General features: G+C 45.5%; 1 protein-coding gene across 2 annotated transcripts in view; it reads right to left on the bottom strand.

The window, feature by feature from the left end:
* Positions 1 to 24,504, bottom strand: part of TRANK1 (tetratricopeptide repeat and ankyrin repeat containing 1) — a 98,509-nt gene that overhangs the window by 59,486 nt on the left and 14,519 nt on the right. For both annotated transcript variants that reach the window (XM_080801146.1, XM_080801147.1), the window contains exons 2-8: positions 18,810 to 18,941; positions 14,327 to 14,453; positions 10,849 to 10,999; positions 8,052 to 8,170; positions 5,183 to 5,266; positions 4,803 to 4,941; positions 1,971 to 2,105 (exon numbers count right to left, since the gene is read on the bottom strand). In XM_080801146.1, coding sequence (XP_080657272.1) covers positions 1,971 to 2,105; positions 4,803 to 4,941; positions 5,183 to 5,266; positions 8,052 to 8,170; positions 10,849 to 10,999; positions 14,327 to 14,453; positions 18,810 to 18,941 — 887 coding nt within the window. The remainder of the gene's footprint in view (positions 1 to 1,970; positions 2,106 to 4,802; positions 4,942 to 5,182; positions 5,267 to 8,051; positions 8,171 to 10,848; positions 11,000 to 14,326; positions 14,454 to 18,809; positions 18,942 to 24,504) is intronic.

Here is a 24,504-nt window from a genome sequence, read left to right as displayed (position 1 = left end):
ATTGTCTATGATGAGGTTTCTTTACATCTACTTTAACATGGATCTCTGTGGTAAAAATACAATATAATGCTATGCTACTGCACCTGTCCCAGCCCCATGTTCAATGACATCACATTAATAGCTTGAAATCAACCATGGTGGGAGTATTTACACCAAGGAAACTGGCAAACCTCACACTTTGGGGCTTTTTGAAGACCCAGTTCTCAAACATTTGCCAGGATACCACGGTCTCTCAGAGGGTACTAAAATTCAAGGGACACCAGAAAGACAGACAGTAACAAGTGTTGATAAGGATTTAGGAAAATTAGAACCTTGTGCTTTGCCAGTGGAAGCATAAAATAGTACAGTCACTTTGGAAAACAGTCTGGCTGTTCCTCAAGAGTATAAATATAAAATTACCATGAGATCCAGCAATACCACTCCTAAGTATCTACCTGAGAAAAATGAAAATATATTCATATATGCAAAAGTTCACAGCAGTGTTATCCTTAATAGCTGAACAAATGTCCACCCACTGATGAATGGATAAATAAAATGTGGTTTATCTATACACTGGGATATTATTTGGTAGTAATAAGGAAGGAAGTACTGACACACGCTACAAAGAGGTTGAAACTTGAAAGCATGCTCAGTGAAAGAAGCCAGTCACAAGACTGTATGATTCCATTTATATGCAATGTCCAGAAAAGGCAAGTCCATGGACACAGAAGGCAGATTAGTGGTTGCTTAGGGCTGGAGAGAGGGGGGGAAATGGGGAGTGACTGCTAGTGGAGACGAGGTTTCTTTTGAAGATGATGAAAATGTTTTAAAAATTGATTGCGGTGATGGTTGCATAACTCTACAAATGTACTAAAAACATGCAATTGGATCTTTTAAACAGGTGAATTATATGGCATACAAATTATATTTAAATAAAGCTCAAAACAGTATCTGTAGCTCACCCTTTTTCTGTTTGCCCAAATGTGGGTTCTGGGACCCAGTCCAGTGGGGAATGACATTAGAGAAACACACCTCACTGCACTCCTCTGGGACATGCTGAGGACACAAAACTCTAAGTTCCCAGGACCAGCAGGCCAGGGGTCCCCAACCAGATGCCTCTGGGCTCTGTCTAGTCCACAAGCATGTTTAATTTTGGCAGATATTTTATAATCATGAGTTGTCTTATTTTTTTAAAAATCCATCTTTCCTATGTCTTCTGCCATCAGAAGATGGTGGCAAGGCCTAGTCCCCATGATGGGCAGGAGGCTGTGGCCATACTGAGCCAAATTCCCCAGCCCTCCTTTTTATCTCCTTTCCCCTGGGGCTGGGAGTCCTCTACCATTCATCATCACCACAGCTACCCTAACATTTTTATAGAAAAAAATGTGCTATCTCCACGGGTTTCCAGAAAGGTGAGAAGCATCAGAGAGCCTGGTGGGTGGGAGGACACACAGCCTTCCTGTTTCATAGGTATGTCTGCGTCAAACAAGGTATGTCTGCGTCAAAAGAACCAGCTTGTCCACGTACACGCCAGCTTCACTCTTCCTCGTGGCCTCCCTGGCCCTGATAAGTACGCAAGATGAAATCCTTGTGTTAGAGTCTACCGTGGCCAAGAAACAGGACCACATCTGTGGTCTGGTTCAGTATATCTCTGGTAACTAGCACAGATCTGGCCTAAACTAAAGCACTTAGTAGCTGCACGGTGAGGAAGGGAAAAAGTGCAGCCAGAAACCCCTGTCCTTGAGACATCCAATCCCATGGAAGCCACTGAAGCGGAAAGAGCATGTGGAACCCCGCCATCCTTCCTTCTCTTGTCCCCCATCCTTCCTGCAAACAGCCTGCCCTCCCTGTGATGCTTCGTTCGAGGTAAGGTTTAGCCCTGAGCCTGTCCCAGGATGGATGGGTAATACGTGTGCTCGATCGCGTGGGCTCTCTAATGCCTGAGGTCGTCCAGCCCACAGCGCATCCCCCAGCCTGGGGCTGCTGCTTACGTTTGATGAGGTATCCAGGGTAGGGGGCCGAGGCCACGACGTGGAGGACTGTGCAGCCATCCTCGTCCTTCTGGTTGATGCGGCCTTTCCACTCGGGCTTGTGGTCCATTAACCACCTGAAAAGATGGTTTTCCTCTGCAGGGAATTAAAATGAGTGACTGATGTTATTTTCTACAGACAGAAAATCAGTAAAGCACATTGATGTGTAGTACCCTGAGGGAACCAAACAGGGAATCCCACACACATTTGGCACTCACCACAGATAGGTTCTGGAGACACAGAGTTTGTAAACTAAAAGGATGGGTTATAGAAAGTTATTCATAATAAATTTCAGTCAGGCTCCCTAGGAGCAGAGCCTGAGGCAGGGATTCTTGTACATGTGAGTTGTTGACAGGGAGCTCAGGAAAAAAAGAGTGAGGGAAGCAGGACAGGGCAGAGGAAGGAGGCAAGCAGAGATGTGGTCTCAGCTGAGTCGGCCTCAGCCTGATCCCACAGGGAGCTCTGGAGTATGAACCACCCACAGTGTTGACACACCATGAGGCAGGGCCTAACCTTTTGTACTGCATGTTAGTCAGTCAAGAGCTACAAACACCTCTAGGGAGGGGGATGAGGTTGAAGGAGAACCTCTGTAGGAAGTGGTTCTTATTGGCAAAAAGCAGTGCTCTGGGGAAGGAGGTAGCTATGAGGCAGCAGGTGGGGAGGGGTTACTGGTGGTAAAGAGGCTCCAGGCCGGGCACCGACGGCACCCATGTCAGGAATCAGGTTAATATCTGAAAAGATTACCCTGCTCATTACTCTCGATAGGACATATATTTAAAAATTATTTTCCCAGGCTCCTTCCTTGTAGGTCCTGGGCTCGAGGAAAGCGACATGCTTCTGCCAACTCTGTGGATGCCATTTGTCACTATGTCAGAGTTTTCCTCTGAGAAAAATATCACGGATAAAGTTAAACACCTGATCCCACTGATTCCTGCCTGTACCCCTGGAGCTAAGGTAAAGAGCAGACACAGTAGGGAATCATGACTTTCACAACTAGAGACACACTGCTCTGGGTTCCTGATTCCTACTTGAAAACTGGGAGGATTGTCTCAGATTCCTTTTAATCAGACTTTACTTTCAAATCTTTGATCCACCAATCCCTGTGTGAGAATAAAATGTCTTATTGACTCCCCAGTAGGAAATGGATAACAGCAGAACAAATGTGGTTAAAGCAAAGCCTCAGCCCAGGGCTTGAAGCCCCTGGCCACAACCCTGGCCACAACCCAGCCGAATGGTTAAGAGGAAGACAGTCTAGGGGCCCCTGGGTGGCTCAGTGGGTTAAGCCTCTGCCTTTGGCTCAGGCCATGATCTCAGGGTCCTGGGATTGAGCCCTACATCAGGCTCTCTGCTCAGCAGGGAGCCTGCTCCCACCCCCACACCCCTCTGCCTACCTCTCTGCCTACTTGTGATCTCTGTCAAATAAATAAATAAAATCTTAACAACAAAAAAAAAAAAAAAGGAGGAAGACTGTCTAGAAAATCCTCTTGTCCCCTTCTGGCTCTAAAACAGTATGGGTAGATGTCTAACACTTACGCCATACATGCTTAGAAAAGAAAAACAAGCTTTTTTACCTAACATGCATATGTGTTAATGAAAAAATTTAAATATTTTAAAATTTAAATCTTATTGCCAGGTGGTGAACCCTTAAAAAAGAAAAAAGAATTTTATGAACATCAGCATCCTTTAGAAGAACCACAAGAAGTATGTCTCAGCAAGAACCAGGGGTTCCCTTGGTATCAGCACCCAGCACCAGCACCAGCACCATGCCAGTTAGCTTTCTGGTTAGAGAGAAAATGAACTTGAACAAGCAGGAAGGAGCACCTGCACCTTCATTAGCAGGAAGAAACTCCACAGCCTCAGGGAGCTCTGCCCAGCCAAGGCTGTCTGTCCCAAGTCCCCTGCTTGGGTATCAGGGCTCGTCTGCTGCTAGCATCTGTCTAGGAACACAGAATCCTTTCAGCTTGGGCCCTGTAGCTTACCAGGTGCCAGGAGAAATAAAAACAATGCTGTTGAAGGACATCTTGGCTCTTTCCACAGTTTGGTTATTGTGGCCACTGATGCTATGAACATTGGGGTACATATGGCCCTTCTTTTCACCACATCTGTATCTTTGGGGTAAATACCCAGTAGTGCAATAAAGCCCTTCAACGGATGAAGGGATAAAGAAGATGTGGTCCATATATATGATGGAATATTATGCCTCCATCAGAAAGGACGAATACCCAACTTTGGTATCAACATGGACGGGGCTGAAAGAGATTATGCTGAGTGAAATAAGTCAAGCAGAGAGAGTCTATGATCATATGGTTTCACTTACTTGTGGAGTATAAGGAATAACACGGAGGACATGGGGAGATGGAGAGGAGAAGGGAGTTGGGGGAAATCGGAGGGGGAGACGAATCATGAGAGACTGTGGACTCTGAGAAACAAACTGAGGGTTTCAGAGGAGAGCGGGCTGGGGGGATGGGTGAGCCTGGTGCTGGGTATTAAGGAGGGAAGAGTTTGCATGGAGCACTGGGTGTGGTGCATAAACAATGAATCTTGGAACACTGCATCAAAAACTAATGGTGCATTTTATGGTGACTAACATAACTACAATAAAAATTTTAAAAAGATATTGCTGTTTCCCTGCTGTCTTCATGCATTTGAATAATCAGACTATTTGCGTATTCAAATCATATGAATATTCCACCTTCCAGTGGCTGAATTCTGGTTTCTCATGAGGTCAGGAGAGCACAGGAGCTCAGGGCTGGGAGGGCGGCATGGGCAGTGCATTACTGAGAAAATACTCACTTGCTTGGATACAGAGTCTCATGAGGGCGTGAAGAGGGTACGGTCCTATCGTCTCAATACTTGCACCAATGCAGATAAGCCACTGTACTAACTTGGGCACCTGTTCCATCTTCTCATAAAGTCCCATGAAGACGTATTTCTGGAGGAGAAAAACACACAGGAAGAATCCCGGAAGTCACTCCGTCAATATGAGATGTCAAACTCCTTCACTCATAAAGTTTGGGATCAGTAAAACCTGGATAGCCGAGACCCAAGCCTGAGATGATTACAAATAATAAATTCGTGGTGAGACAGCTGAGGTCCCCTAAGACAAGGTGAGGTCCCAAATACAAGCCTGAGTGGCCGAACTTGAAACCGTACAATTTCAGAAGCCGCCTTACCTCAAAGAGACTCTTCAGTGATAACTCTGGGACCTGGATATTTCTTGGTAGCCGGTCTTTTCTCGCCGACAGAAGTAGGAATGACTGATGAGAAGGGAGAAAAAAGAAAAAGCTGGAATAATCATGTTCTCCACGTAGGTTATTAGAGCAAAAGTTATCTTTGGGGTTAAAATAAACAATCCAAAAACAAAACAAAATCCCCTCCAGCCCCACCTCTCTTTTTAAGCTGCCTGCCAAGCTTCACAGCCTGATCTATACTCGAAGTCCCTCTGCCCAGCCAATGCCCTGTTCCCGCTGAGAACAAAGCTCTCTCCACATTTCCTCACAGCCTGCTGAGGATGGCACGTTGTGCAGCATTGCTCAGAGTACAGTGGGTTAAAAAAAAAAAAAAGTGATTCCCTGCAAAGTTCTTAAAGCTTACTTAGCAAGCAGAAGAATCCAATCCTTTACACGTAGCTCATTCCCGCTAATTCTTCAGCACTTTGGTGTTTCATAAGCACCAAGGGTTTGGGGTCCGTTAGACTCCTATGTACTCGTGAGAGCCAACTGCAATTCAAAATTCCCAATGCTATGACCTGTAGCTCTATTAGTGACTTCAAATTGGTCATGGGGACAGTATTGACACTACAGAAATTGACAAACTTTTTTTTTTTTTCTCAGAAAGCCAGTTGTTAAACCACTGACGCTATCTAACATCCCTGAAGAAACTGACTCCCGCAAAGGCTAAGTGATTTTTCCAAGTCACACAGACAGCCTGTCCTACTGAGATCATCCAGGTGTGCCAGCAGGTCTCAGGGCTCCAGGCTCTGGTATGGCCACGATGGGAGACTCGGCTCAGGCTCAGCCTCTGCCATGTATGCACCTGCTAGTGGACATGGAACCACAGGAACCGAGCCTTTGTCCACATCTGGATTCCAGGTTTTCAGCCTGATGATCACTCTTTACTGCTCACCCTGAATAGACCACAGTATCAAAAGGATGTGCTCTTGGGGCTCCTGGGTGGCTCAGTCGTTAAGAGTCTGCCTTCGGCTCAGGTAATGATCCCAGGGTCTTGGGTTCAAGGCCCCCATCAGGCTCCCTGCTCATCGGGAAGCCTGCTTCTCCCTCTCCCGCTCCCCCTGCTTGTGTTCCCTCTCTCACTCTCTCTCTTTCTCTCTCTTTCTGTCAAATAAATAAATAAATAAAATGTTTTTTAAAAAATTACATGCGCAGGGTTCTGACAATACTGATTGCTGACCTGTTTTGTTGTTGTTGTTGTTGTTGTTGTTGTTATAAGATGTCTCTATTTCCAGTATGTGAAAAAATGATCGGGGCCCCACAGCTGGAATATTGGGCCAAGTAGACCTGCCACTGGGCTGTCTTCTTGGGTCTCTCCTTGCCTGCCTGCTTTCTCTAGACCTTTTAATATAGGAGTAAGCTTCAGGGAACTCATTGTTGGACTTTAGGGGATTTCCCACGAACCTCCTGAAACTCTAACCATAACTGTGTGTGCATGCAAAGAGAACCCCATCGATTTCATTAGATTTCCAATGGAATTCACGAGCTTTTTAAAAGTTGAAGACTTCTATATTCTAAAGTCCTTTGCCCTGCTGCTCTAGAGGCCTTTTGGGTTGTCCTTGCTTTTGGTGACTTTTCAGGACTGCCCAGCATCAGAAAGCCCAGCAGGCCTTTCCTGACCAAACTGCCTCGCTTGGCCAGCCCTTTCCATGCACACTGAGAGCCCAGCATCACGACAACTACTATTCAGTGGGCAGGGAGCACACGCCAGGTATCGTAACGCTCCGTTAGCTCAGCGCCTGGCTCATGGTAAGCCCTTGATAAACATTAGCTAATATTATTATTAGGTGTTCTTGGTCCATTAGTTCTCATCCTCACCAAAACCCTGAGGGAGTGAGTTTATATCTTGCAAGTTACAAATGAGGAAATGAGGCTCAGAGGGGAAATAATTAGCCCAAAATAGAAAGTGGAAGATTATGATTTGAGGAGGCATCTGTGTGATACTGAAGCCCAGGCTTTCAGTCCACTCTGTTCCTCCACTCCCTGGATTCCCAACCCTGGTTTGGCTCCTGTGGCCTCACTGTTATCTGTGGGCAGCAGTCCCTTAAAGGTACACAGAAGCAAGGCACCTGGGTGGCTCAGTCGGTTAAGCGCCTCTCTTCGGCTCAGGTCATGATCCCAGGGTCCCAGGATCCCTGGGACTGAACCCCACATGGGGCTCTCTCCTCAGCCGGGAGTCTGCTTCTCCCTCTCCTTCTGCTCCTGCTCGCCCCCACCCCACCCCACCCCACCCCCTACTCAGACACGCTCCTGTGCGCACGCTCGCTCGCTCGCGCTCTCTCTCTCTCTCTCTCTCGTGCTCTCATGCATGAACATGCTCTCTCTCTCAAATAAATAAATAAAATCTTTAAAAAAAATTTTTTTTAATTGGAAAAAAAAAAAAAGCCACACGAAGTGCTCAGAGCAACACAGGCAGGTCTTCTGGGTCAACACTAGCAAATGCGGTATAAAAAAGATGATGCAGATGAAAGGAAATTGTTCGTTTTCCTCATTCCACATTATCATTAGCACCTGAGGTCGACACTTCTGTGATGACAGTGAAGACACAGAACACAGTGTGAGGGCGATAAACATTAGCTAATATTATTATTAGGTTTTCTGAATATGTTTCCTATTTAAAAAAAAAAAACAGAAACTGGCTAATTAATATCCCTCAGTGACTTTCCATCTTTAACTATGGTGCAGTTAAAAGTTATTTTGGCATCAAAATAAATGGATAATAAATTACAATCCCCTCCCCAATGCAGGCAGAAAGAATCCATTTAACTAAGAATGTACTTTTCCCACAAGAGAGCCATCTTCTTTTACTTACATGCCATAATCCTTTCTTTGCCAACTTTTCTATTACAGATTGCCACACTTGTGTTGAGAATCCAGTAGTAAAAATATGATCAAAACAGGGCAAGAAACTTTGCAAAACAATGGGGTCACCTGAAAGAAAATTCCATAGTTTAGGAATTTTAACGCTGGCAGAGCCTAGAACATTTGGGAAAAGGTCCTCCAATTAAGATCACAGATAGACAAACAGAAAATTTAAAATATCAGAAAGAGAGGCACTTTCAAAGTTAAAGTCCCCTAAAATGGAACGAAGTGACAGTCCCTTTAGGTTCATCTATAAACTCAACGCCCCAAGAGTCAGGCGGTGTGATGTGAGCTAACTAACAGTCACTTAGCTCTTCCATAAACCAAGCCCAGTGATATGTGTTAATATTTAATCCCTCAAACAACCAACAAGGCATTGGCCTATGATCTCTGATTATAGAGGAGAAATAGAAACTCAAAAAAAGTTTAAAAAATAAAAAAATAAAACACCTCACGTCCTTTAAGAAAGATGTAATAAATATTATTTTCACCCAATTGATGAGAAATGATGACAAATGAGGTCAGGCTTCATGGCATATCATGCAGCTAGTTAATGACAAAAACAAAGACGGGGACCCAGATCTACCAACTCTCTTAGTCAATACACATTCTTCTAACCTAGTGGCCCATTGCATCTCATGATCCCCCAAACCACATCTCTCAAACTCATGAATGAGATCATCCAAGGAGCAAGGGCAAGTGCCAGAAAAACACAGCACCTCCTCCAGGATCAACAACAAAAATAAGTAAATATCAAAATAAATAGATATTGCACAAAAGGATACAGAATTTCCATAAATATATTTTTCAAACTTTAGAAATTGGGCATACATTTACATTCCAAATGGTAATACTTTGGTATAAAAGTATGGGATGCATTGCTCTTAGAAGTCCTATGAAGTACCCCCTCTCAAGATGGCGGCAGAGCGGAAACTATCCAGATTTCTTAAGGGGGCAGTCACCCAGAAATAAGCAGTGACTTTACAAAGATGCAAAGAAAACATGAGGGATGGTAGGGAACAGGCCTATCAATCAGACTCAGAGGAAAGGGAAGCAGACTTGGTCACTGCCAGCAAAAGGCTGATTGGAAAGCTGGGACCCATCAGCATTTGTCTGGGGATCTTCTACTTCTCTGACCAAGGGACTCAGCTGTGCCCCCCTCTAATCCCTTCCCACTGCCTGCCTGATATGGCTCTCACCACCCCCCCACCCCATCTCCCAAACTTGCCCAGATTTGTAGAATGCTGGCCACAGACCACAATAGTTGCTTTCCCACAATCACAGTGGGAACAGTTGAATCTCTAACAGCTGAATCAATTTCCCCACCTCTGAAAGCCAAGGCCATTTTTCCCACAATTCTAACATGTGCTGTTTTTCACATTCTAACATCTCTAGAATCGGGACATGTGTGACAATTGATTTCGTCTCTCAGTGGGCATCGGTACAATCTTAAACACAATCAAACACCATATTTGAAAACAATGACCTACATTGGCAGGACTTTAGACCGTAAAAGATAAGCAGAAGAGAGCTCCTTTGTCACTGGCAAGGAGTATGTTACACTGTGTTCTATGGTTTTCTGTTTTTGCCTAACCCAACCTGCTGACAAAGCCAGCTCACCCACCAGGTCATTAGAGTAATAACTCAAGGCGGGGCGCGAAAGGCCCCCCCCCCCCGCCGTGCAGCTCTCCTACACTGAGTGCCCAGGTCCTCCAAGGCCATGAGCATGGCAGGTGAGACCCTGAGCACCACATCCACTTCCACAGGACCCTCTGTTAGCAGTTAGTTGGACAGTGAGGTATTCCGGGCCAGCGTCCCTAACAAGACAACACGAAGTCAGGACAGCTAAGACAAAACAGCACTGTCATCCTGTTCTGCGGCTTATACAGGACACGCTGACATTCTGCTTTGCAGCCTTTGCAGAAATGACTTCTGCAAAACGTTCTAAAAGAAGACAATTATCCTCAATGCACTTGTCACTATCACGGGTAAGGAGCAGTTAAAACATAAGCTCTTAGATGTCAGCAAAAAAAAGACCTTCTGTGCTTGATATTAACTTAATAGGTAGATACATGACCAAAGTCCTGATTGGCACAACTCAGCATACCCTGATTGCTTAAGATTTGTGGAACTATCTTTTTGTGGAAAAAAAAGAGCTCATAAAAACTCCTAAACTTAGAAACTGCAGAGGCAACCCACTCAGGCCCCTCCCCCCCAGGAGCCTTGTACAATCGCTCAGTGAACTCTGCTCTGCTGCCCACCACTCTTCGTCTGGTCTCCCTCTCCATTCTTCCAAGTGTTGTGACCAAGAACCGCAGCACTGAAGGCAGAGAATTCCTGAAAATAATTCCATCAGCTCTTCCACAGTATTTTTATAGCAAAGAGGAATATTTCTCGGTGTATTGGAGAAACACATGCAAACATCACAGAAAAGAGCACAAATCACATGAAATCAGTAGTGTAGAGAGGGAAAGATCTGTAAGTAGCAATATGGAAAACCGAGGTCTGATTAGCGGCGCTTTAAGTGGTTTCTGCAAAAGGATTTTATTGCTTTTACAAGGACATGAGCCACCAAAGCTTCCAAAATGCTTTCTAATGTGAAAATCAGTTCCATTCAAAGGACATAAATCAGCTACAAAGAAACACCCTAGAATTATCTCCCCAGGAGCCATTCGAATAAAATAACAAAGACTTAAAAAAAGGGGGGGGGAAGAAAGAACAAAGTCTCCCCCCCAGTTCCAACTTACTGCCCATGGTGGTGAAGACTCCCACAAGGAAATCAGCAACCTGAATCTGGTCTGGAGTGCCTTGCAGAAGTCGCAGACCCTCGAAAAACATGCGAGCTGCTTCGTAAGGTTGGAGCAAACGCAGCAAGGCATAACCAGCTCGGTAGTATCCCTGGGATAGAAGAAAAGCAAAATCATAATTTGCCCATCTCTTCCAACCAGCTGCTAAACGGAAAGGCAAGACTGATGACCTGGGGAAATGGACTGTAGAGGTTTCACTTCTATGTAAACACAGATTTCTAACAAGCACTAGACACAGCATTCCCACGTTACGTTGCGTGCCACATTTTTCCTGTCATTTTTTAACTGCCAGGAAAATAATGACTTTCAAATCCATGACTTATACAGCATCTAATACATGACACGGAGTGAAGGAAGCAGGCCTGGTTCCAATTCCATGTGTGGCTTATTTATTCATGCCTCAAATCACAGCCTGGGCAAGAAGAGAATGAAAAAAATCCTATGATGACAGTGTTCCAGAAAAGAATGAGATTGTCATGTAAACACAGAAGTTGTTCCCTGCTCCTTTCAATCAAAGTAAATACAATTTCCACTGGGTATGTAGCCAGGGGAAAAAAAAAAATGAAAATGCTAACGACAAGCATTGAGATGTGTTGAGCTCCACATTGTAGGCAATGTACACCAAAGGCAAACATTTTTTTCTTTCTGGAGAGGAAAATTACAATGGGTAACAGAGGAAAACGGTTTAGTTTTGCCTCATACAACTGAGTACCTTGAGTAGGAACAAAATGATACTGCCTTTCCCCTCTTAGATTCTCTAAAGGAATCCACACCAGGATCTACCAAGACAAATTCTAAGATAAAGAAAGGTGTTCACCAACTGGCTTCATAAAAAAAGCAGGCACTTAAAAACCTCACTTGACACCAAATCTCTGATTATTTATCGATTTGCTTTCGCCTTCATTTGAAAGTCTAAAACCTTAGATAACAACCAGAAAAAAAGGGGTGGGAGAAGGTGGGGCTTTTTTCCTCCCGCTGGGTAAGCGGGATACAGAATTCTCCACTTCCTTACCCTCCTTAGATTTAAGTTTCTTTCATCTTTTATTTCGGTGGGGGGATGAAGGGAATCAGAATATGCCATCCCAAAATACGACACTTTGGCATGAGGGTTATCTTAAGCCCAGGGCATTTGAGATTCAACAGATGTAGAAAGAAGCTTCCTGGAGCTTCCCTTATCTGACTAAAAGCGGAAAGTCTAAGAAACAAGGATTGCCATAAATCCCCTCTCCCAGGGAATTTTTATGGCCACGAAGAAGATGGAAATTGGCACTGAGCGGGACCAGCACAGCTAAGTGCTGCTAAGATACCCCTCCCATTAGGTTCCCCCACGTAGTGTGTTCCCACAGTCCACAGCCCCAGAAGTCTAAACCCCTTTCCTTTGTCTGACCCAACTCCACAGTTTTTTTTTGCTCTTTAGTAAAAGAGCTCTAGGAGTGCAGCTCTGTCAGTTTTAAGCCCCTGACTCTTGATTTCGGCTCAGCTCATTAACTCAGGGTCATGGGATCAAGCCTCTAGTAGGGCTCTGTGGTCAGTGCCAAGTCTGCTTGTCCCTCTCTCTCTGCTCCTCCCCTCCCCACCCCGTCTCTCTCTATCCCTAAAATAAATAAATAAAATCTTTTTAAAAAATGTATATGAGCTCTCAGGCCTACCTGCTTCTCTTCGGGTCTTTCCTAGAAAGACTGCTGTGTCATGTAAAAATTAACAGGGAATAAAATTTGTATGTTTTTCTCTTGTTAATTTGTCTCTTGTCAGTCATATTTGCAGGGTCCCAGCCACTGAACCAAAAGAAGATAGACAAAAAGCACTCTTCCTCCCCTACAGAGGACATCTTGGGGAAGACAGGAGGTGGGAAAGAATGGAAAAAGAAGGAGACACCCAGGGGTAAGAATGGGGGTGGGTCCTGGTCACCGTGCTGCTGGGGACTGCTGCAGGTCTGGCCCCTCAAGGAAGTCTGTCCACCACTTGAGGCATGTGCGCATGCCCCAACTCCTCTCCCCCATCCAGTTGGGGGATGGGGAAAATCCTAAAACGCCTCTGGGGAGATTTCCTCAGGAATGCTTTCTCATTTTCAAAATTACTCAATAATTCCTAAAGTATCCACCCTCCAATAGAAGATGCTTAAGGTAAAACAGGTAAAGGTAAGGTAAAACAGACAAATCCCTCCCTCGAGGATGTAGAATCCAGAATCTGTAGGTCAAAGCCCCTCACCACTTCCCACTGTTCTGCTTCTAGCAACTGTACACAAAATGCAGACCCCTGAGAAAATAATGCAAACTCCTATTTACTGAGTGCCAACAACTTGAACCAAGGTCTCTTAATCCTTAAAGCAACTCTAGGATTCAGGTAGCATCTCCCCCAACAGTTGGGGAAAGGAAGCCTTAAAGAGGGAAAAGGAGCTCCTTCCAGCCGGAGAAACCAGTCCCCGGCAGAGCGCTGGGGAGAAAGGACTGTGTTCTTCCCACCTTGGGGCCTCACTGTAGATGGTCTATATCACTAATGTGACACTTAGTTGTATGGGCCTTAGTTGTATGGCACTTAGTTGTATGTATATCACTAATGTGACACTTAGTTGTATGGGCCTCCAGTGACTTCTGAATGACAGCTTTGTTATGGTCTCTGATTCTGCTTTCCGTCCTCTCCCCAACTGGAAAGTGAGTTACTCAAGAACTGGGATGGTGTCATCCTGCCCTTCTGTTTGCCTCGAGGTGCGAAGAATGTGGAGGCGCCTTGCAGAGTGGGCAGGGACAGCATTTCAGCTGAGAACAAACTATCAAATGGTCATTCATTGACCTTTGCTAACTAACACCATAGAGGGGGCTAACTGACCTCCCAAACCTCCTCGGTCCCTCCAACGGGGCTGATTTCCACGTAAGAAGTTCTTCCTGAAGAATCCAGAAAGCTGTGTCCCCCCAGCAACAAAGCATTGCTAAAGCGAAACTTGCAAACATCAAAGAGCACTTCAGCCTCCCAGCCATGATGTAACTACATCAGAACACCACAAGCTCCCCCGACAAGGGCATTTCCACATGTGGCCACCAGCGTTGCTAGTATTCTCCAGATGGGCTTCCCATGACCTATGGGCATCTGTCTACAGTGCAAAGAGTTGAATGCAAAGCTCTTCTCACGTTTCCATTTTATTATTTTATTGTTTTTCAAAGATTTTTTTATTTGTTTGACAGAGACACAGCGAGAGAGGGAACACAGGCAGGGGGAGTGGGAGAGGGAGAAGCAGGCTTCCTGCTGAGCAGGGACCCTGAGGCAGGGCTCCATCCCAGGACCTTGGGACCAGGACCTGAGCCAAAGTCAGACATTTAACAACAGAGCCACCCAGGTGCCCCTCGCGTTCACATTTGAAAAAGAAGGGAGGAGAGAAGGTGGGTGAGAGGAAGATAGGCAGGGCTCCCAGCTGTCACCATACCTTCACGTAGGTTGGATCCCACTGGAGACATTCCTTGGCTGCCACGAAGGCCTCATTCCATTTCCCAAGGCTATAAAATGCATTGGATTTGTTGCAAAGCAGCACAGCCAGCTCCCTGGGGGGAACCCTGTCAGAAAGAACAGACCGGTGGTCAGTAAAGCTACCTTTCCGCAAAGACAGAAAACCACCCTTGAGGGCCACAATGCTGGGCCTGGCTGCCACCATCGCCAGTTAATTTCCCAATTTACACTTATTACACCTGGTCCCCCAGCCCCCTCGAAAACCCAGGGCATTTGCAAAGTGTAAGTCTATCCTTCCTCCCTCCCACATCCTCTGCTCCTTTTCAGGCCAAATGTTCTCTCAACACCTCAGTTCTACCTCTGCCTGATCTCCACAGATTTTTTCATTGTTTTAGAGACCACTTTGGTGAAGATACCATGAAAATAGGGACCATCCTAAGGATGGAGAGGATGGGAGTTCCCACAGAGCCTCAGCAGAGTCCAGACATTGACTGGGGCAGTGTGGGGTGAGCTCCTCCACGTGCATGTCCACGCTGGATGGATGCAGAGCTTCTCACGGGAAAGGCCTTTCAGAACATGTGACCGCACCATCTGCATGGACCTACCGTGACAGGTGCAGGATGAGCACCATTGTAGTGAAGGGCCAGAGTGCAAAAGGGGATCTTACACCCTGGGGCTAATCCGCACTGTCCAATATGGTAGCCACTGACCATGTGAAGCTATTCATATTTAATTTAATTTAATTTAAATGAAATTTAAAATTCAGTCCTTTAGCTGTATTAGCCACATTCCAACTACTTGATAGCCACATTCTATATTACAGAACATCTTCATCATCAGAAAAGGTCCTATCGGATGGAGCTGGCCCAAGTATTTGAAGGTCATAAATCAAGTTCCCAAAGTGTTCCATAAAATATGTTCTATCTTCCTACTCTACAATAACTGGTTCAAATTTAGAACTGTAGGAAGTGTGTCAGGGCATAGTGAGCCAGGACAGCACCCTTGCCCACTCCTTCTACCTCAGCATTCATCCCGTGCTGCAGAAGGCATGATTCCAAGTCGTGTCCGCACCCCTGAACTTAGTCAGCCCTCAGAAGAGTGGGCTGCGGGTAGGAGGTCTGTGAAGGCCCTGGGAGCAGAGTCCATGGGCAGGAACTCCAGGGTCCTGGTACCCATGGAGTGGACCAAAGGGGAGGAAAAGACTCTGGGTGGGTAAAGCCCGTGGCCACACAGACTCCTGCCTGGGTGGTGGGCGCAGGTGGAGGGGAGCCACAGGACGGCCCTCTAAAGCATGTCATGGCAGGTCCCTCTTGCCTGGGTCTAGGCATAAGATGATCACGTTGGTGCCAAACCACATCAAAATTTGAAGACAAATGCAAAGTGTACCATGCTGTGTTAAAGCCCAGGTGTCATTGAATTCAAGCCACGTGTGTGGAAAAAAAACAGGCTTATACTTCTTTTTTATTGGCTATTTTAATTGCAAAAGCACTACAAATCACTATAGAAAAGTTAGGTGATGCGGATAAGCATAAATAAAAAGCAAACTAAAAATCAGCTCTACTACTGCCTCATCTTCAGTGTTTTGCGTTTCTGGCTTCTGTCAATAGCCATCATTCCCTCTAGGTGAAGGGACGAGGGCCCATAAGCACAGGAAGGGGCAGTGGGGCAGCCAGGGGTGACTGGCAAGGAAACTATCCCTGCAGGTGTCCAGCCCACAGACCCTGAGGCCCGGACTGCCGTCCCCAGCTGCAGTGAGCACTGGCTGCCACTAGGGGCTCCCAGTGCCCTGTTCTCCAGATTTGCCCTCAGCTTAATGGGAGTTGCCCTCTCCCCCAGGAAGTTATGCCCCTGCTGTGGACTCAATTGTGCCCCTCCATCCATATGTTGAAGCCCTGCCCGCCAGTGTGATGCTATTTGGAAATGGGGCCTTTGGGGAGGTAATTAGGTTTAGCTGAGGTCATGAAGAGGGGCCCTTGTAATAATATTAGTGCCCTTATATGAAGAGACCCCAGAGAAGCTCCTCTCTCCCTCTTTCTCCCTCCCTCTCTCTCTCTCTCTCTACCCTGTGAGGACACAGTGAGAAGGTAGCCATCTGCAAGCCAGGAAGAGAGCTCTCACCAGAAACTCAATTGGCCGGCACCTTGATTTCAGACTTAGCAGCCTCCAGAACTTCGAGAAATAACTTCCTGTTGTTGACTCTGCCCAGTCAATGGCATTTTGTTATGGTAGCCCAAGATGACTAATACAACTCCACTCCTTAGGACAACTCCTAAGGGCCAGACAGCCTACAACAGATGACTGACTGACATGAGAATCAAAAGGTCAGCTCCCTTGCCCCAAAGTGGGACCAGCTGTGCAGTACAGCTCATGCTCCAGAATGCCGCAGGGCATCAGGCTGAAGCTGCCCCCAGGTGACACACCATCCCTGCCTGGAGCCTTCCCCTGACCCATTCTGCTTCCCTCTGTCCCCTCCTCCTGAGAGCACTTGCACCTAAATCCCTATGTCATCTGTCAGGTGCAGGAAGGCAGACAGCAGCTGTGTCAGGAAGGTCATGAAAGACAATATGCAAGGGTCCAGACAAAAGTCCCCACAGTGTGGGGTCGGTCCACAGCCATAACTACGGCACAGCATATCCTCTTTAAGAAAGGCAGATGCTATTGGCGCCTGGGTGGCTCAATCGGTTAAGCATCTGCCTTTGGCTCAGGTCATGATCCTGGGGTCCCGGAATTGAGCCCCATGTGGGGTTCTCTCCTCAGACAGGAATCTGTTTCTCCCTCCACCCGTCCCCACTTGTGCTCTTTTGCTCACTCTCTCAAATAAATAAATTCTTTAAAAAAAAAAAAAAAAAAGAAAGAAAGAAAGAAAGTCAGATGCCTTGCACTCTAGGCCCAGCCTTGACACAGTTCTGATCTGAGCCAGGAGAGGCAGAATTACAGGCCCAAACCAATGACACTCAACTCACATCAGCTAGAGTGTAGACACCAAGGTGACAGAAGGTAAGAAGTGGAAGGAGTGATTCTGTGATTTCATTCAGTGGCATTTCCTAGCACAAGTTCAGGCTGCATGCCCCCCAGAAATGACAACCTCTATTGCAGCTGTTCCCAGAGCATGGTGTGGGAACCTCTGGGGTTTCCTAAGACTATTTCAGGTGGTCTACAAGGTCAAAGACTTTCACCATAGTACAGGCTGAATCATGGTTCCTAAATAACATTACCTCTTATTGGCAAAAACAAAAACAAAAACCCTTTGCAGATGTGATCAATTTCTAGATCTTGCAGGGAGACTATCCTGGGTTAGGATTCAATCACAAGGGTCCCTGTCAGAGCGAGACAGGAAGAGACATGATACAGAACAGGAGACCATGATACAACACAAAAGCCCGCTGGAAGGATGCACTTCGAACATGAAGGAAGGTGCCACAAGCCAAGGCGTATGGACAGCCACCCAAAGCAGAAAGAGGCAAGGAAATGGATTTTTCTCTGCACAAGACCAGCCCTGCCAACACCTCACTTTTAGCTTTGCGAGACTCATTTCAGACTTTCAACCTCCAAAACTGTAAGATAATAAATATATACTATGTTAAGCCACTACATTGTAGTAATTGGGTACAGTGGTAACAATGAACAAAGACATTATGTGCCTTTTTCACACATTCTCTCACATGTATTCCAGGAATCTTCAGGGGCTACACGATGTGTGATATCCCAAAGAACTGAACGCGAAGCAGATAGGAGACATCAGATGTCTTCTATTGAGAAAGAGCTCGACAAAAAGGAAAAATGCGCCACTCTTCTCACGAAGCTTCTGGTTTTGGAAAATCTACTTATTTTTCATCAAAATACGTGACTGAGTTTGACATGGAATGAGTTTCTTATTGAAATTTTAAGTAGGTGATTGAATACATATTTTAAACTTATCTCAGGTTTAAGTTCAAATCCAGGCTATACTGATAGCTTTAGCTTACATAAACAAAAGCTCTTAGGGGTCCTCCATAATTGTTAAGCATGTCATGGTACGAAAATGTTTGGGTACAGGTCGACTTGAAGCTGAAGGGCAGGGGAAGAGATGAGCCTGAGCTCCCTGGAGGTATGCACTGTCGGTCGGGAAGGGGGATGGCACAGAGAACCAGGAAAACAAAATAAATGACAGAAGGGGAGGTTGGGGCCTTGAATCATCCCAGGAACGCTGATTCCCATCACCAGACAAAAGACGAAGTTGTGCAACTGCCCCCTGTGTTTCACTTTCTATTTCCCCATTACTTAGTATTCTCCGTGCAGTTTCTGAGCTCCCAGTACAGAGCAGATACATAGGAAGTGGGAGGGGGGAGGGGGAGAAGAAAACAGAAACTAGGCGGTGTGATAAGGAACGGGAAGAAAACCTAAGTGACAGAGGGAGTTTCCATTTACTGAAAAAACACAAACAAAACCCAGAACCAAAGGTGGGGGTGAATCCCAGCACTTACCCCCACTGGTATAACTGTAGGAGGATCTGGATGGCTTCATCATACTTTCTGATGGCCAGGGAGAAGTTGCCGTTCTTCAGGACCTGGTTGCCAGACTCTTTCAGCAGCTGGGCGTAAGCTGTGGGGTCCATCCTGCGAGGAGACGGAGGTAAGGCTCGCTGCCTGGCCCGCGTGGGGCCGTCTCCCTTCACATCTGCATTGCTAGGAGTCTACAGAGGCCGTCTGTGTGCTCTGGCCCCACCCACCTGCCGAGAGCACATCCTGACAACGCCCCTCACCACCAGGGGACTCGACAGGGCTTCTGATGAGACCATTTCTTCCTCAGTTCTTTTCTGACCCGGGAGGCAGCGGCCAGAGCCGTCCCATGGACTCTGTGTTAATGATCAGCCAGGCCCTGAGGGGAGAGGAGGCTGCCAAGTACGAGACAAGTCACACCTCACCGGTAGCTCCCCAGAAGTGGCAGCTATCCCCCAAATGGGCACTATTGCTCCTTTCTCATTTACCCATACAGCCAGGAGGAGACTTCATCCCCGTGGTTCAGATGAGGAAACTGAGGCTCGCGGAGGGTCAAGTCACTCTGCCCAAGCATCTATCTGCTACTGTCATTCCCTGATTTTGACCTCACGTCCAAGTTTCTGCTTGTGACACCTGCACCACATCACCCACCAGTACCAAAACTCAGTGGGTAGTCCTTCCATTCTCTTGGGAAGGGAAAAAGAGAGAGGAAGGACAGTTCTAAAGACCTCCACACACGAGGGGCTAGGACCAAGGCTAGGACACAACCACTGTCTCTCCTGTTCTCCTTCCTTCCTAAAACACTATAAAATAAGCCTCAGAGTACTTGTCCCTCAGATTGCTTCTTGCAGGTCATGACTTTTGTCTTACTCTTTCTGTAGCCTCAGAGACTAGCATATAACAGGCACTTAAATATTTGTGGCGTAACAGGGGCGCCTGGGTGGCTCAGTGGATTAAGCCTCTGCCTTCAGCTCAGGTCCATGATCCCAGGGTCCTGGGATCAAGCCCCCAGATCAGGCTCTCTGCTCAGCAGGGAGCCTGCTTCTCCCTCTCTATCTGCCTGTCCTTCTGCCTACTTGTGATTTCTCTCTGTGTCAAATAAATAAATAAATAAAATCTTTTAAAAAAAATATTTGTGGCATAACAGATGTGAAGGTGGGACCCAGAAGGTTGCCTGTTCCTGATTCTCTCTGGGATGGCCTGGGGAGTCGGAGACAAGTGCCCAGGGCCCTACCTGCCCGTGGAACCCAGGAGTGTTTGCTGGGCAAAGGTATTAGAAAGGAGGGTATCTAGGGAAGCCTTGAGAAGCAGCGCCAAGCAGAGAAAATCTGGGACTCAGAAGAGATGCCCCTTAGGATCTCCTCCTCCCAGGGTGGGCAGTGGGGAAGGGGTGTCTGAAATATGAATGAGGACAATTTAGGGGTTTGCATGGGCCATATACCTGGGAGTGAGGGGTCATACAATCTATGGGGGGGTATTATTGACTTTAGGTAATGACTCTTTTTATTTTTATCACTTTAAATCTTGGTGAGGGGTTTTGGGACCGGGAAAGCAGATCCAACCAGATGTAAGTGGTGGCCTATTTTAAACCCGTATGAGCTTATCAAGGATGGGGTTTTGGAACGGCATTGCATCCCTCAGCCAGAACTGAATCTGAATTAGGCTCATGGTTCCTAAACAAGTCAGAGTACAAAATTCCACCTATACCTGCCATTAAATAATCTCTCAATTGCATGACTCGAATTTACACAAGATGATTGAGTTGAACATGAAAAAATGTTCAAGAGTTGATTGGCTACAGATAAAAATATGTTTCTCTTCTGAGTGTTGTCAGCTGTCTGTCCAGTTTTTTACACTGGCTATGATCAAACAACTAGGAAACAGAAATCACCATTAACAACTAACAAAGATTAGTGTGCCTCTTTTGGGCTCCCTGCTCAGCAGGGAGCCTGCTTCTCCCTCTCCCTCTGCCACTCCCCCTTCTTGTGCTCTCTTACTCTCTCCCTCCCTCTCCCTCTCAAATAAATTTATAAATAAAATCTTTTTTAAAATGATATGCCTTTTTAAATTTTTTATGACGTAATCTCTATGCTCAAGTTAGAGCTCGAACTCATGAGCCCAAGGTCAAGATTCGCATACTCTACCACCTGAAGCAGCCTAACACCCCGATATGCCTCTTTTAGAAACACCTCTCCACTGCAAGAAAAGGCTGAATTGGTCCTAAATGTGTAAGCACATTTTGTGTAAACACAAAATCCACACAGAAATACAAGTAATTTCTAGGTATGTAGAGAGTGGATAAGCAGGGTCTGCCTCACTGGTGAGCAAAGAAATGAAGAATTACAACAGCAACGTATCACTGGAAAATACTTCCAAAAATGACCCCTAATTTTGGGGGCTGTTATATGCTGCTAACGGGAAATATACCACATCGTGGATAGATTTAGACTCCTGGATGTTTGCCACAGTGAAAAAGTGGAAATAACCCTAAATATCCTATAACTCATAACGGATTTGAATCAGTTATAGAATAGCCATATGGTAGAACACCACAGAGCTATTTCAAAAATCATGTTGTAAAAGAATATTGAATGATTGGCTAAGTTAGTAAATGAAAAGTACATAATTAGGTGTATAATCCCAAATTGAAATTTTTTAAGGATTTTATTTATTTAGTTGAGAGAGAATGAGAGAGAGAGAGCCCAAGCAGGGGTAGGGCAGAGGGAGAGGGAAAACCAGACTCCCCACTGAGCAGGGAGCCCAATGCAGGGCTCAATCCCAGGACCCCCATCATGACCTGAGCCAAAGGCAGACACTTAACCAACTGAACCACCCAAGAACCCCCCAAATTGAATTTTAAACACATATAATATATTGAAAATATGCCAAAATGTTAACAAACAGCCACACCATTGGGATTAGGCAGGTTTTTAATTTTCTTTCTTATGCTTTTCTGAATTTTCAACTGCTCTACAATGGACAACATTAATAATCAGAACATAAATGTTATTAAAATGAGGGCTTAATTGAAGAACTCAATTGAAGAACTCTTTAAGGGCTTAATTGAAGAACTCAAACACAAAACATTTCTACTGTATTTACAAATACAATAAAAACTATCCAAGTCAGAATTTGGGGCTTTTTCATACTCCTCTAGACACCGAGAGTGAGTTCTAATGTTAGGTGAGCAAACATCAAAGGTATTCCTTCATTTGTTTCTGCTTTTTCTTGGTAAAATCACGTCACAGGGAATAGGGGGATTGTCAACCAACCAGAAGGCTTTTTGCTTCTTAATAGGAATTACTGGCAGTCACATTCTCATTATAGGGAAGAATGCTTTACATCTCTTCCTTAGAACACAGAGTACTCAGTTGTCGAAACTTTTCTTTTTTTAACAACTGGTCCGTCTATTTATAAGATGAAATTGTTGAATACAAGTGGTAATGACAATGTGCTTGACGGCCAATAGGTACTGAGCACCTACTACGTGCTTTATGTCAATCATCCCACTCTATTCTTACAAGAAAGCCCATGAAGTAGTCATGATTGTCCCCTCTTGACATACAGGAAAACTGGGGCTACTTGCCACAGTTACCTAGAAGGCGGTGGCGCTAAAATTCAACCCCAGGTGGTATGACTTTAAACTATACCCTGGGAGCACTCGGGTGGCTTCATCTGTTATGCGTCTGCCTTTGGTTCAGGTCATGATCCCAGGGTCCTGGGATGGAGCCCCGTATCGGGCTCTCGGGTTCCCTGCTCGGTGGGAAGGCTGCTTCTCCCTCTCCCAATTCCCCGGCTTGTGTTGCCTCTCTCACGTTCTCTTGCTGTCAAATAAATAAAATCTTTTAAAATAATAAATAAATAAATAAATAAATAAACAAACAAACAAACCAACTATACTCTGAAAGGCCAAGACAGAGGCTCACAGGTCAGCACCCAGTCAGTCCCCAAGGCATGTGATGATTTGGCTGGCACCCAGCACTCACTTCCAGTTTTGTTGGTGGTATGAAAGCTAAGAGTAGACATGGTTTCACAGCTGTGTTGCTGGCTTTCAGTCACTTTCGCTGTGTCCCTATCAGAATTCAGGGTCTGGTTGCGGGGAGGTCTCATGCCCAAGGAAGTCAGAAGCAAGAAAAACACAAATGCACTCAGTAGATTTCGAAACAAGAGACACAGGCTGAGCAGACTCAGGTTGTTCAGTTTCAGATGTTGTGGCTTTTATTGCTTGTGTATAAACACATGAAATTCTGTAACCGACTTACAGGAATAGAGCGAAACCTGCAAACAGGGGTGGGGTTGAGGCCACTAAAATGGACAAGGGAGGCTTCAACTTCATACATGATCTGAGTGCTATTCAAAATCTTCATAGAAAATTCACCTTCCTTGTTTTGAGGGTTTTTTCCTCCTTTTTTATTAAAATCCTTTCAAAAGACCCCAAAAGCTGTCTATGATCTAAGATGAACTCTGGAATCCTGGGGATAGAGATAGTTCTAAACTGAGACCAGGGAGAACAGTTCTGAGAACTGACTCCTTCTTACTCCCCACAGCGGAGAAGGCAGCCACAGACGGTATGGGATAAAAATCCAAAGTCAGGAGGCACCTGGTGGCTCAGTTAAGCACCTGACTCTTGGTTTCAGCTCAGGTCTTGATCTCAGGGTTGTGAGTTCAAGCCCCAAGACAGGTTCTGTGCTGAGCAAGGAGCCTACTTAAAGAAAGAAAGAAAGAAAGAAAAGAAAGGGGAAAAAAAAGAAAAGAAAAGAAAAGAAAAGAAAGAGAAATCCAAAGTCAGAACTCATTCTGGGGACTCCAAATTGTTTCCTTTGCCTTTCTTTTTTTTTTTCCTGAGGGAATGGGTGTAAACGCGGAAGAAGTGTAGAAGTTTTCTTAAGAAACTCACATTTTTTCAAAAGACCTGTGGAAAAGTATGATGTGTTGGGCCCAAGCTTTTCCTACCTGGGTGTTTTAAATAGAACAAGAAAGATCAGACCATTGTGTTGCCTCCCCTCCCCCAATCTCAGCTGTCTCACCAGCCTGCCCTAGTCCACCAAGGCCCAGCTCAGTGGCCTGCCATAAAGCCTGGGTTGTCCCAATCTAGCCAGTCTCCTTAATTCACCAACTTTAAATTTAAATTTAAATTTTAAATTTAAATTCACCTCAATTTATAGCCTTATTTACCCCCAACTACATGTACACCAAAGTTAAGATGGTGATTTGAAAACCAGTTGACTAGTCCAGCTCCAAACTGCCCTTGTAAAATTTATATCCTAAAAGCCATATTCCCAAAAAAAAAGTAAACACCATAAGTAACTATCTTCCTAATATGTAGGGTCTCTTGATTTCTTTTAAATCTATGCCCCTTTCGATGAAATTTTCACTTATTCACCCAACATATTTCTGCCTCTCAAGAGGATCTAGAACTTTCTTTTTTTTTTTAAAGATTTTATTTATTTACTTGACACAGAGAGAGAGAGATCACAAGTAGGCAGAGAGGCAGGCAGAGAGAGAGGGGGAAGCAGGTTCCCCGCTGAGCAGAGAGCCTGATGTGGGGCTCGATCCCAGGACCCTGAGATCACGACCCAAGCCAAATGCAGAGGCTTAACCCACCGAGCCACCCAGGCGCCCCAGGATCTAGAACTTTCAAAATACTCCAACTTTAATAGTGACACAAAATTTACCCTGT

Source organism: Martes martes, assembly GCF_963455335.1.
Source record: "Martes martes genome assembly, chromosome: 1".
Taxonomy (NCBI): Eukaryota; Metazoa; Chordata; class Mammalia; order Carnivora; family Mustelidae; genus Martes; species Martes martes.
The sequence above is the reverse complement of the archived record's forward strand: the minus strand, read 5'-3'. Positions and strand labels throughout refer to the sequence as shown.